Source organism: Melospiza georgiana, chromosome 1, assembly GCF_028018845.1.
Source record: "Melospiza georgiana isolate bMelGeo1 chromosome 1, bMelGeo1.pri, whole genome shotgun sequence".
Taxonomy (NCBI): Eukaryota; Metazoa; Chordata; class Aves; order Passeriformes; family Passerellidae; genus Melospiza; species Melospiza georgiana.
The window spans coordinates 60,905,670-60,919,575 of record NC_080430.1 but is presented as its reverse complement, the minus strand read 5'-3'; the positions used below and the strand labels follow the sequence as shown (position 1 = coordinate 60,919,575).

At 36.4% G+C, this 13,906-nt stretch overlaps 1 protein-coding gene across 2 annotated transcripts in view; it reads right to left on the bottom strand.

Annotated features, from left to right (window-relative positions):
* RECK (reversion inducing cysteine rich protein with kazal motifs) overlaps positions 1-13,906 on the bottom strand; it is a 50,173-nt gene that overhangs the window by 21,216 nt on the left and 15,051 nt on the right. Inside the window, exons 5-10 of one of the 2 annotated variants that reach the window (XM_058033205.1) lie at positions 13,471-13,556; positions 11,776-11,823; positions 10,696-10,737; positions 2,217-2,250; positions 1,190-1,387; positions 508-775 (exon numbers count right to left, since the gene is read on the bottom strand). In XM_058033205.1, coding sequence (XP_057889188.1) covers positions 508-775; positions 1,190-1,387; positions 2,217-2,250; positions 10,696-10,737; positions 11,776-11,823; positions 13,471-13,556 — 676 coding nt within the window. The remainder of the gene's footprint in view (positions 1-507; positions 776-1,189; positions 1,388-2,216; positions 2,251-10,695; positions 10,738-11,775; positions 11,824-13,470; positions 13,557-13,906) is intronic. The other variant, XM_058033196.1, reaches the window with a different exon arrangement.

The window sequence follows — 13,906 nt, the reverse complement described above, 5'->3', positions numbered from 1 at the left end:
ACCTTTGTTTTTCTAAATGTCAGAATAGTTAGTTCCCTTATTTAATTACTAAATTACCTATGTTATTTTTCACAGACAAAAACCAGAAGAGCATCTAGAAAGAATACTGCCAAGGTTTTAACATGAAGCAAGCAGGCACTTGAGAGTTTGTGGAGCTGATTGTCCTTTTGTCTCTCTTTAGCATCTCATTAAGACCTCTTAACCAGAGGCTGCAATGTTGGCTATTATAAGCACAAGTATGGTGCAAGTTTCATTAACTTACTGGGTCTGCTATAATAAGCTAGTATGATATGTAAGAAAAGGTTGATTCCTCTTATAAAACAGTATGTTTTGAGATACAAAGTATTGGACAGAATACATTACTCAACAGATTACTACCTGGTAACCTGAACCTGCATTTTTTCTAAGAATTCCAGAACTTCCTATTTGATGTACACAGCAAGATTCAGGCAAAGGCCAGAAACAAGACAAACTCCTAACTGGAAGCGAGGTTAGAGAAATACTGACCTACATGTGGAAGAATTTGCTTTAGAACAGCAATGGAGCTTAGCTCCATCGAGGCCAGTTGAAGGTGGGGGGTGCACAGTGACTCCGGGGTGAACAGATCTTGAACTCTCAAGAAAACATTGCCAAAGTGGGTCCTGAGGGAGAGGCATGGTTTTACAGCCTTCTATAAGTCCATCAACAATTTCAAGCTCTGTTTTCATTGACATTAGAATTCTTTTACAAGCAGTCTGACACGCATAGTCTTCTGCTCTATCACAGCAATACAAACCTGTTAACAAAATAGTTGACAGTCAAGCACAAAACAACATTAAAGATGGACAACGTAACAGCCCTGAGAAATAAAAGTGCTGTAAGGTGCCTTCTCCTCCTCCAAATAATCTCAAATAACATTGCTTCTCCTAAATAGAATCAACTCTGGAAAAAAACTACAAAGCCAATATGTAAAAATGAAAAGTAAATAAAAATCATTAATGCACCTAACCAAAAATTATCATAATATAAATTCATATAATGATTGCACCTAAACCCAAAAGTTATCATCATATAAATTCATACAATGATAATAATACAATTGATAGAATAGACTTCTACAATAATGCATTTTATATAAAATGTACAAGAAGTACATTTTCAGTATATTCTATAACGTTCTTTCAGCAAAGAAGGATTTCCTTGTACTCACTGTCTGTAGGGTTTCTCATTGGATACGACTGTGTGTAGTTATTCACGCAGTGTATAAGCTGAGGGCTGATAGATGCACAGTAATTTTCAACTGCTTTAATTTGGGACGGACCAGGAGAGGAGTCTGTCCGAAAAATTGCTTGGCAATATTCCCGGCAGTTTGTGTGGTGACCTGCGTAACTGCAACAGACCGACCCCACTGGGGAGGCAAACAAACAACAGAAAATCTTTGGGTTCCTACGCAGGGAAATGAAGAGATGAGCAAGTCTGACACACAAGGATGCCCAAGGAAATGAAAGGAAAAAAAAAAAGAACAAAATCTATGCTCTGTTGAAAAATCTCTGTCTACAGAATGACTGGAAATATCTGTAACTAGCCAAACTACATTTGTTTGTCTGGCAGGAGAAAAAAGTCAGTATTAAAGCTGCCTTGAACTCAAGCTCAAAACATGAGCAAGCCAGCTGAATCTCATTTTCAACTGTTTTGTTCTTATTTTAGGTAACCAGACATGTCCAATAATTGAATTATCAGAGAAATGCTACTAATAAACAAACAAATATGAGAGTAGTATAATTCAAAAAACCCAGACAGATGGTACTGGTGATTCACCCATTTTTGCTATTTTGTTAAATACATACAGTAGTTCTTGACAACAGCTTCTACTGGAATTAATTCTGAGACACCAATTTCATTTTATATAAACAGATATCAGGCAACAAAATGCATGGTTCTTCAATATTTCAACTATGTATTTAATTTTGCTACTTAGCACACATCAAATGAACAAGCAGAAGAAAAAGATGACAGAAAAGATAAATACAGATACTCAAATTAAAAACGGATATTAATTATATAAATAGCCAAATCCCTTTATTACTTGAGTAAGACAATTTACTTGTGGCTTTTGCTTATATCGGTCTGAAATCCACATGTTTGTGTAAATGTTCACCTACATAATCTCTTATAGTTTAGAGAAAAAATGAATAATACAAAAGAAAAACAAAATAAACTATTCATTACATACTTACTTTCATTTCTGTTAATACAACTAAAGAGAGCATTCTGAAATCAAAACAAAAGCAGTGTTACAAGCCAGAAAACTTCAAATAAATATTTAAGTATCCAATCATTTGTTATAATGAGCTAATAAACTTTTGGTATTATTTGCTTCAATTAGATTACATTAAAACAAAACCACTATACAAACAGTGAAACCAGGAAATTAAGAGATCCAGGGTCACCAAAGTTCTGTGTGTAGTCATCATAAAACAGAGAAATATTCAAGCAAACAAGTAAATTGGAACATTTTCCTGGACTAACTTAGAAACAGAGTAAACTGGTATAATAGAGTGTCCCAAAATGTTGTTTTTTTTTTTTTTTTAAGGACAATAATTTTAAAGATTCTATGTAGAAAAAAAAAAATCTGCGCAGATGGATGCATGCAAATAGTAAGTCTCAACAAAATAACTCCATGACAATGTACCTCAAAAGCTACCGCACGGAACCAACTCTCTCGAACTGCAGCTGAAAGGCTCAGCTGGGGGATGTACATCTCAAATGTCAGAAGGAGGGAAACACACACATCCTGCTTTGTTTCAGAGGTCTCTAATCTGCAGACCACTCATGGAATGGTTTGGGTTGGAAGGAACCTTAAAGCTCATCTAGTCACAACCCCCTGCCACAGGCAGGGACATTTTCCACTAGACCAGGCTGCTCAGAGCCCCATCCAACCTGGCCTTGAGCATTCCAGGCATGGGGCAGCAACAGCTTCTCTGGGCAACTTGTGCCACTGCCTCACTGCCCTCATCATAAAAAAAAATCTTATTCTTTGTATCTAGTTTGAAACTACCCTCTTTTAGTTTACAGTAATTAACTCTTGCTCTATCACAACAAGCCCTGCCAAAAAGTTTATTTCCAGCTTTCTTGTAGGCCCGCTTTGGACACCAGGAAGTGCTATAAGGTCTCCCAGGATCCTTCTATTCTCCAGACTGAAGAACCCCAGCTCTCTCAGGGTGTCTTCATAGGAGACATCCTTCATCTCTCTTTGTGGCTCTCCTCTGGACTCATTCCAACAAGTCCACATCTTTCCCATGCTGAAGATATAGCCCTGGATGCAGCACTCCAGGTGGGTCTCACCAGAGCACAGTAGAGGGGCAGAATCCCCTCTCTCATGACTGCTGAACTCTTACCAAAAAAACCCCAGTCTTCCCCACACTGAATAAGCACATTTCCCGTTAAAAAAATTAGGTACTGCATATAAGCTGTCTGGAACTCCATGAAAAGATGAAGTCATGAGGTTGAAATTCCAAAATGCAGTTACTTGTTATCAAAGACTAAAATTATATGATTGTGAGAAAAGAGAAATTTGAATTTAGAAATATCTAACCTCTACAATTTTCAGAACACCAATTATAAAACCTGATCAAATACTTGATCAATATAGTGACAAAATATAATCCCCATCTTAATAAAATTCCTGATCTTCATTTCCCCTATCCCTGTAATTAAACAAATTGGTATTTTACACAGAAGAGAGTATCTAGAGAAGAAAACAGAAACACCATCAGACTGATCCCAAATCACGTGGGATTAAAGTCTTGCTTCAAAACAGGAAAGCACCAGATTTGCTGCTACCTCTAGGACAAGGAAGAGAGCTCAAAATGCAGACCTAGTTCAAGCCCAGTAGTTCACCATTCTTCATCTATCTTAGTTACTAGTTATTCATTGCATTGCAGAGAAGTGGGTATCCAAATAATCCTGGGGCTATTTTTGTGCAGATCTGTACTGCTGTAAACAGACGAAAATACAAACATGTCGGGAATTATCTTAATTATTTTATTTTTCCTTTTGACTTAGATATTGCTTAGTGTGTAGGAATATGTTTTTAATTCGTATTTTCTACTTGCTTTCTTCTGAACACAAGATCTTAAACAGGACAGTCCCAATACTGTAATGAGCAGTATCAAATTCCTTCTCTTAGCACTCAGAAATTAATTTAAACCTTAGGTAAGCCACGGCAGATGTGGCAACAAAAGGCCCTAAGAGAATAAACACATATCTAACTTGAAAGTGTAAGTCATTTATCCAAAAACAGCAACCATTTATAATTCTACTGATCATAAATAAAGCACAGATCTATTGGTACACCTCACACAAAAATTCAAAAATCTGCCTTACATAAAACAAAGATCTAGATTTCATAAAGTAGCAATTCAGACATTTTTTTTTCTATGCCAAAAACATCCCCTACAGTATTTTAGATCTTTTCTCCCAAAAGCATGGATACTGCATTGTTTTTCTCAGATTCCAAGGAATTTGCAGCAACATTCTTCATCCCAGCAGCACATTTTCATCTGATTAACTTTAGATGTTTCCTTCTTTCCTACAGACAAACCAAATCCTGTTACACATCCATCTGTGCAACAAAGATGAGGGACAAGAGAATTAATGGAGAAAGAACACAGACGTGGGGTCACCATCCTACATCTGTAAAGAGCAGATTTATACTGCTGCCTAAACAGTAATGCCATTTTTGTAGCACCATACATCCTTCACTGTAGATGCCAGGCAAAGACTACCAGAAAAGCCCATTTTTGATGTGGCCACACAGTTTCCATGGGACCTGCCACATACAGCAACACTGCCCCTAAACTGACTCTCCTCAGAAGCTGCTGAAATTTGACTTCTCCAGAGCTACCCTGCATAGAGCACTGGAAGGTGGCATATCACTGGCCAGGGGTCTCTGTACAAATCACAAACAGGACGGGACTGCTAAGGAACACATCTGGAGCTGTTGTATTTTCCAGCATCAGTCTCATTACATGGTTATGACAATGGGAAAATGCCAGCAGCTCACATCCCAGACAGCAGACAAAGAACTTAATGTTACAACTTACTTTAAAAGTTTTTTGACCAATCACACAAAGCAAAAGCATATTGGCAGTAGTTCTGTCCAAGGACTATAAGCACACGTAGCTTTGGTTAAAACAATGCTTGCTTATTTCAAATAAAAGACCTGCTTGTAAGCCTTAAAACACAATGCACAGAGCTCCATTAGAAGCTTAGAACTTCCTAATATCTTGCTAGATATACTTTTCTGCAGCTTAAGGAGTTATTCTATCCAAGTGCTAATAGGCAGGTCATTGTTCTATTTGTCTTTACTTTTCTACTTCTTATATAATTTTTCTGCTGACAAATCTTATGGCTACTGCTTAGCTGTAATCACAGTTCTGCTGTCTCTGAGGCCTGCCTTTTGCAGCTTTCCCAAAATCCTCTGATTTTATGGATTCCCATAGTGGCACACAAACCAGCCAGGCAGAATGAACACTGTAACTTTATTATTTAAGGCACTGGGACAGCATAGGCTGCTGGAAAGTCTAAAGTCTGTCTGCAATGATTATAGCGAGTACTTGATCATACTGTTAGCACAAACAAACTTAGAATCATACTCTAATGCTGCAAAAAACTCAGATAAAAATTGTCATGTTATTTAGAAGTCGAATGATACAAAAAAGTGATTCTAAAGCAGTTAATGAATAATAGTGTCACTTGCCCTGCTCAGAGGACACAAAAGAAAGGAGAATGTTGAGAAGATTACAATATTTACTAATATTCCTCCTCTAAAGGGCTCAAATTGAGACAAAATTATCTTCTCACAGTGATTTCACAAATTTTATGATTTCACCAATTTTATACATGCACGAAATCCTAGCCTAATAATAAATCTTCTTTCTGTATTTTGAAAATACATTTCCACAGACTGCTGAATCACTGTAATAATCCTCACATTTCTGTTAAGAGGAAGCGGTCTGTCTTCCCTTTTCCACCTTGTCCCTGTTCTCAGCTGTATAGTCTTGTGTATGCCTTTACACCACCACCTTGTGATGACCTGATCTTTCTCACTAATCCCTATGAAAACTCATTTTTCTCATCCGCTGGGATTTAAATCAGTGACATCAACAGGTATGATACTATGTTAGAACACAATAGAAGAAGCATTTTTTAGATATCATCTTTTAGAAGGACCTGCCAGACGCAGAGTAAGGCAAGGAAGGGGAGGGAATGTGTGTGGAAAAATGGCAGCTGAGTAAGGCAGGGGAAGAAATTCAGCTGGACTGAGCTGTTACAGCAATTCACCATATTTCACAAAATTGTGTCTGTAGCCACCACTAGAATGCTAGTTAAGGGTGCTGACTTTGTTTTTTGGGTAGGTCTGGGTAATGTTCAGTTTATATGTACGATATACCCCTCAAAACATGTGAGGGGTACAGCTACATAGATATGAGATAATCTTAAAAAAAATTTCAAAATTAGTGTCTAATCATGTGTACATAAATAAAGTTGTTAAGAGCATTAGACAGTCAGTCTGATTTGAATTACTACCTGCAGCTTCTTTTCAGAACACAAGGTTCATATCCATCTCTACTTAATTAGCACTCATATCTAAGATCACCAACTTTTCTGCCCACTCAAGATTTCTTTGGAATCTTTGAGTGAATTGGCAATGAAGAAAGACACAGAAAATAAAGCAAAAGGTAAAAGACAGATGTAGGTAAGGAGAAACAAAACCAAACCAGCCAATCAACACAGAAACCAAAGGAGGAGAAAAGTATGTTCTCTTTAAAGGAATGACTAAGTCATCAGGATTTGGGAAAATGATGGTACAAAGGCAATACTGTGTACACACACAGTCTGATACTCAATTTTTGACTTGTGTTGAATACTAAATTAAGCGAACAAAGATGGCAATATCAAAATTTCTAAACCACAAATACAATGATTTGTTTTACTTGTGCACAAGTCCCATCTTTCAGACTTCTCTTTTTTTTAAAGCCAGGTGTTTCCAAGCCTGGTGATTAAAGCCAGTGAGACTACAAGCAGAAGGAGTGAAAAGTGGCAGGCAGACACCAGCACCACAACCACGTACACCTTCAAGTAAAGGCTCTCAAAGATTTCTTTTTGGTGATATGGAAATTGGAAAAGGTGTTGAGGTTTATGCAGCAGAGAACATTTTTCAGTCTTCCCCACCAGACCCTCCCCTGAAGGAAGATTTTAGCCAGTACTGCAGGACCTAACTGGTTTCGCTCTTTTTGGAGCTCATCAGCTGCAGGTAACGGCTCAAAACCCCAAAATGCACACACCCCAACACAAACAGAGCAGAACATTTTGCTGAAGGAAGAAGTCCTCTGCATTGTGAGGCATGCTTTCACATTATAAGCACATTCTTTCTAAATGGCTGCCTCTTGTGTCTTGAATGAAAAGCAAGAGTGAAGCTGTTTCACAACAGAAATTCGGAGTATTTTGCAAAAAAACCCACAAAAAAAGTACTTTCCTCTCTAAAAATTATCATGGGATCTACATTCTACTAACTTTGGCAGAAAAATAACTTCAGTACTATTGTCCTGGGCAACCTAACTATGACAAATATTTGAATCTAGATCTTACCCAATTAAGGCCATCTTAATTTATAAGTATTACCTACAGTTAACAAATACAATAGCAAAATGCTTAACTCTGTGCAGTTAAGCACAGAAAAGAAAACCCTCTTGATCGCTCCTTCACTTCATTTAATCTTGCAATTTATTTAGAGAAGATAAAAGGTTACAACATACTAAGGTTTAGTGGAATCAGCTGAAGTGTCAAATGATGGTGAACACCTGTTAAAAACTTTAAAAACTTGCAGTAATAACAAGTAAGGTCAAGATTTTCCTCTATTATGTAAACCAGTAAAGAACTGAAAACACTTGCACAGTGAGGTAGTATAAAATTTACTGGAACTCAAATTTTGGCAAGATCATTGAGTGCTCTATCAACCTTCTTTGAACAGCAGAGAACAGAGACAAAAAGCACCAGCAGATGACAATAACATCATCTACGATGTGTAGTGTATGGTCAGAGTCCATCCTGAATTCATTAAGCTGTACTTCCAGAGGCCACACACAGTCCTGCGACTTAAAGAGTTCATTAAAACTGTTTAGGAACCTTTAGTTAAACAATGTCCTAAACAGTTCCTTGAGTTATCATCTGTTGTCTCGGAGTAATTCACACAAACAGTTAGATAAGAGCTAAAAACTGATGACTGCATTTTTTTAGCAGGGGTAATTAATAGTCAGCATTCACTAAAATCTCAACAAAAAGCTGTATCATAAGACCCTAGAAGGAAAAAACAAATCAATACCATAGCAGAGTGAATATTTTCCAGAATCCCCATTACAGCACTTGAAGCTGCAGGCACTGCATTTTAAGTTGCTATGTTTAAAAGCTGCAAAGTGAGATTAGGCTAGAGTGCTCAAATCTGTGATAGCAAAACTACCTTTAAACCACTCAGGAACACCAAGTGTTCACCACTGTGCACCAAAAGTAGTTTTAAGAGCATAGGCTAAATAAGTGGTGACATTTTCAGTTCCATTTCAACTGCTTGGGAGATGTTAATAGTGCTCAGCTGCAGTAAAGCTCTCACAGTGCAAATTAACTAGAGAAGTTTATATGTCTTATTTGGAACACATGAAGTAAAAACTGGAGTTCTTAATATTCAGAGAGGTGATCTCACAATATGCAGTGCACAGACTCAAGAGCTGTAATCTAATGGAAACTTCGTTGCTACTCTTTCCATGCACAGAAGAAAGAAAAGGAATCTTAAACATAGTAATAAAGCCTTTACAGATTATTTTAAGATTAATGAACTATTTTAAGCTGCTCCTCCAAGCATGTATTCCATGTGGTCTTTTAAAAAATGAACCCTCACTTTACACAAAAGTTTTAAAAATTCAAAAATCAAAAAATCCTACATACAATTCATACCATCTCCACTTCTTTCTTCTTCTTCCTTTGACTATTACCTACCTTCTTTTTAGAGGAAGATGAACAGGACAGCAGAAAGCTGGAAGAAGTAGTGAAAGATAAAAGAACTGAAGTGCACAGAACTAGAGGAAAAATGAAGATGACAAAAGGAGTATCTGAGAAGCAGAAGATGGAAAAAACGACTATTAGAATAAAACCTTCAGAAGAAGGCAAATAAAATACCTTTTGGTAACACTCAAAGATACTGGGCAAGGTGTGCATAATTTATCATTTCTGTATGTAGTGCTACTTGAAAATAAAAATTGTTACAGGACATGCCATCTTCAAAGAACTGATAAAAAATGAAGACTTTATTCCAACAAAATACTTTTCTAAAACGTGTAAAACCTCCATATTAAAATAAACATAAATATTTACAGTAAAAGTAATGCAGAAATATATGAACAGCAGAAAAAGCATCTTTGATTAATCTTGTGAAAGCTGGCACATCAGTGCTGAAGTGATTCTGCTACTGCATGACCTGAGTCTCCACTTGGTGACACTTTCTGCATGGTTTGGCTTTTTTCACTGCTCTGAACCCTCTGCCCTACCCATGAAGATTTACCTCCTTCTTGACCCTCATTAACTTAGTGGGAGGCTGAAGGGTAAATCACAAAGCTGCCTCTCTAATCTCAAAAGAATACAGAAGTGTACTATGCACAGTTCAGACTATTCTAAGCAGCGTGTGAAAATTCTCTGGGAAATCCTTATGTGGGTAAGCTAAGTAAGTTAAGAAGACTGGTAAGCTATGAGAGTGTTTACAAAATAGGGAATTATATTTTACATCCTTCATTCATATAGTTTTTACTTTTACATCATGTACTTTATTACATGCCTCAGCAACAGACCTGAGAGCTGATTACCAAGCGCTATGATCAATACTGCAAACTACTTTTCTAATTGGATCCTCATTTTTACCTAAGTATGAATTCTTAAATGCAAAACCAAGCACAGTATGTATGACATGGTATTTATGTGATTCACGTGCTATTTGTGACCTCATGTCACCTCTTTCAGATTGAAGTAGCCATTCCTTCCCCAGTTCAGTGCTTCCCCAGCCAACTCCACAGAATGCAAAGTACAGTACAGGACACAGAAGCTACTCAGACACTACAGAGGGAGCAGGACTCATACACCAGAGCGGCAAGAACAGTGTTTTGGTTTTTTTTTTTAAAGAGAAATAATGACAGGGTGTGGGAAACTGCAGGTTCCCTCCAAAAGTTGTATTTGGAATCTTCAATCTTAGACATAACTTCCTTGAATTTAATTCAACCAATGAGCCTCCTAAGGATATTTTAAGTATTATTTTCCATGAGCACCTGTAAGCCTGTATATATATGAAAAATTCTATCATAACTGAAGATCTAGCACATCAGATACTTAATTTCTGCCCCTGACACTATTTGTATCTACTACACCTAGTCCTCGTTAAAAAAGGTCTTTCCTTCTTCCCTCATCAGAAGACTGATACCTTCTATTATGATTTTTCTCCCTCTCCTTCTCTTTAAGTCTTGCACAGATAGCAAGCATTAAGGTTTTCTGTACAATAACAGCAAGATCACATCACTCCTGATTAAGAGTGAGAAGCCCAGTTTTCAAAATTCCAGATAAAAACTGGAAAAGTAAATAAGATGACTATGACCATAAAGTCATTCTTTATTCTCTTACCTTTCCTCTCCCGTTCTCCTTCAACCCATACTGGCCAACCTCCTACAGCAATGCAGAAATCCAGAAAAAAGAAGGAAACAGACCAGCATAATAGAGGAGAAGCTTGCAGATGTTGACAGTATAGCATATCATAGCATGAAAGGAGACAGAACTACTTAAAATGAAAACACATTTTTAAGAGAACAAGCTTTCAATCCACACTAACTTCCACAGTAAAGAGTCTAGGAAAATACTCTGTAGATTGTTTAGGTAAAAGACAAACAGGAAAATAAATTTCAAAAAAGTAATTCAATACTTGCTGGAAAAAAACCAGGAAAACTGCTCCACTTCTGCCCAAATCAAAAGAATGGAATATTGTTTGATATCCCAAACTGTTGATTATGAGCAGAACTGATGCAGGACTACCTAGCTTAGGGCTGAAGGAAATTAGACGAAAGGGGGTGGGAGGAATCTGGCTTTTTAATTAAGATGAGTATCAAAAGAAAAGCAGTCCTATTATATCAGAATAGCATTTCCACACACTGTGTGAAAAAGAACATAGGTAAAGGCAGATTTCTGAAGATATCCTGATGATTAATTTTATGAGCAGAACAGTAAAAATAACTGCAAGCATCAATGGTTTCACTGATGTTACAAAAAATTATATGCTTGAAATTATTTATATTCAGATAGGATATTTAAGGCTGTTCTTTCTTGAGTTTATTTCATTAGGTCACTTTTAAGCGGACTCTCACTGTCAAAGCTGAAAGGTTTCTGACAGATTGAACAATCACAACGAATGCTGACTTGGATCAAAACTCCTATGAGTTGGGAATCCAATTTGACAGTTGTGACTTTTTCATTTAAATTAAGGTATATGCAAGACTAAAAAATCCAAAACTTTTTTACAGATTGTGACTATACTTTTATAAAAACTGTAGAGAGATAATTTACATTCATATGAAAATGAGCACACTCAGACACACAGCTCTAAAAAGACTGAACTTTCCCTCTTCTACAAGATGTTTTGACAGGACTTCTAAAATGATTGATATAAAAGTTGATGTTTTTTCAGATATATTCAGACACATAAAAACATACCTCGTATTCCTTCCTGCAGACCTTTAAAACATCATTTTTTGCAGAAGCCTGAAAGACAGATAAATTTCTCCATTTGTAGTAGAAAATGATAAAATCATGTTGCAAAATAAAGACTGTTCTACTTTTAAATTAACTGCAATAACAATGGATTAATGATCTATTAAAATGTTCCTTTAAGAACCTAAAGAATCCATGTAAAGCTTTAAGAAAAAAAGCAGACACCATGACTTGTTAATATGACATTTAATGAAAACCCAAACCCTCATATTTCTGCACCAAGTTAGTTGAAAGCACACAAAGCAACTTAGGTTTTGTGAAAGGTTTGCCAGATTGCAGAATACAGGAAGCATTTAAGAAATGGAAGTGCTTGAGCATAAAGATCTCCCCATTTTCCCTGCTGATTTATCACCTGTGTGTCACTTTCAACTCTCCTCTCTCATGTGTGTTCATTTCTATGGTTCCTATTGTCAAACTGAGTAGCAGATTCTCCCTGCAAACTACAGATCCCTTTGTTCTATACAAAATCTTGTGCTCCCTTTTCATATGACAGATATTCCAAACTATAGTAACTACTAACATGTTACTTCCCACTCCAGTAGTTTAAAACACTTGGGTAAAGTCTGTCCTTGGACCTATTATATCAACACATTCAAAATTACTCCAAAATCCCCTCAAGTTTCAAGGATCAAAATTAAAATCCAAATATTTATCATTATTCCTAATATTTGGCAGGTATTTCGATTTTAGTATAAATTAAAAAAAACAGAAATGTTTTAATCAAAGTACAAAACATAGCTAAGATTCTGAAACAACAGTCTGCAATCAAACAGTACAACATCTTATTTAGAGAATAATGAGAAACGATGTAACAATCATAAGATTAAATTAATAGAATTTAATAAGACTGGAATAAACAGAAATGTCTTTATCAGGTCTGGAGACACTTAAGCATTAGGACATATTTGAAAACATGGCTTAAAAATGCATTTGAGAATAAACACACATCTTATTTTCTGAAGATCAAAAGTATCCAGCTTGTTTACTCACTCATCTTTTTCCCACACTACTCTGTACTCACTGCTCATCTCTTGCCACATAGTTTAAACCCTGTGCTTTTGGGTGAAAGTAGAATTTTTTTGTTATGACAGCAGTTTGCCATAGGCTGCTTGGTCAAGATTAAGACTACACAGGCAACCTTCACAAATATGAATATTAAGTACATCTGTGCTCCACAAATGAATTACAAGGATGATGATAAACACAAATATGCTCCTAGATTTTGAAGATGTTTTTAAAGCCACAAACACATATTTAGGAGAAAAAAGTCACTAAATGCTTCACAGATTTTTATTAAAGAGGTCATTGCTAAATTTACAAATGATGCTTAAAACTGTTATTTGACAAAAGCACTGGCTCTATTAACACCAAAAAGCCCCCTTTTCTTCCATATAAACAAAAACCTCTTTGAAGAGGCACAAAAATCTGTTTAGGGCTGTAACCACAATGTTGTATCACTAAACATAACACTACCAAAAAAAAAGCTTAGGAGCAGCCACGTGCTGCCTTTTGGTCAATGTTATTTTAAAATAACAACTTTTGTGTAGAAACTGTGACAAGAGGTCAGGATTAAGCTTAGCACAAGCAAAGAGAGCTGCAGAACCAGCCTGGATTCAGTCAGTAGGGTGAAAGCCTTACCTGCTTACACGCTTGCCGACACTCCACAGCAATAGCCAGCTCACAGCAGCCTAAACCAACCCACCCATCAGACTTCTTCAAAACGCCTTGGGAAATAAGATAGCAGACTTATTAGAGTAGAAAGAGAAACTATGCCATCATTTTCCTTCCCTCTACTTTTCAGATTTGATAATCATGTTCTCATTCAAGAAGCCTATGTACAAATTACATTTTATTGGAATTCCAAACCAACTTTGAGCAAAAACCACAAGTCTGCGTTTCCATAAATGTTGAAATCAGCAATTAATGAAGTAACTTCCACACACTGAGGATAAAGACGTTTTATGTTAACTGCATTATATGTTCAATGGAAATGTTAGATTTTGATAGCCTATCTAATCTGAAATATAAACCAACAAAAAATATCAGGAAAAAAATCTCATCACAGCATCATCTC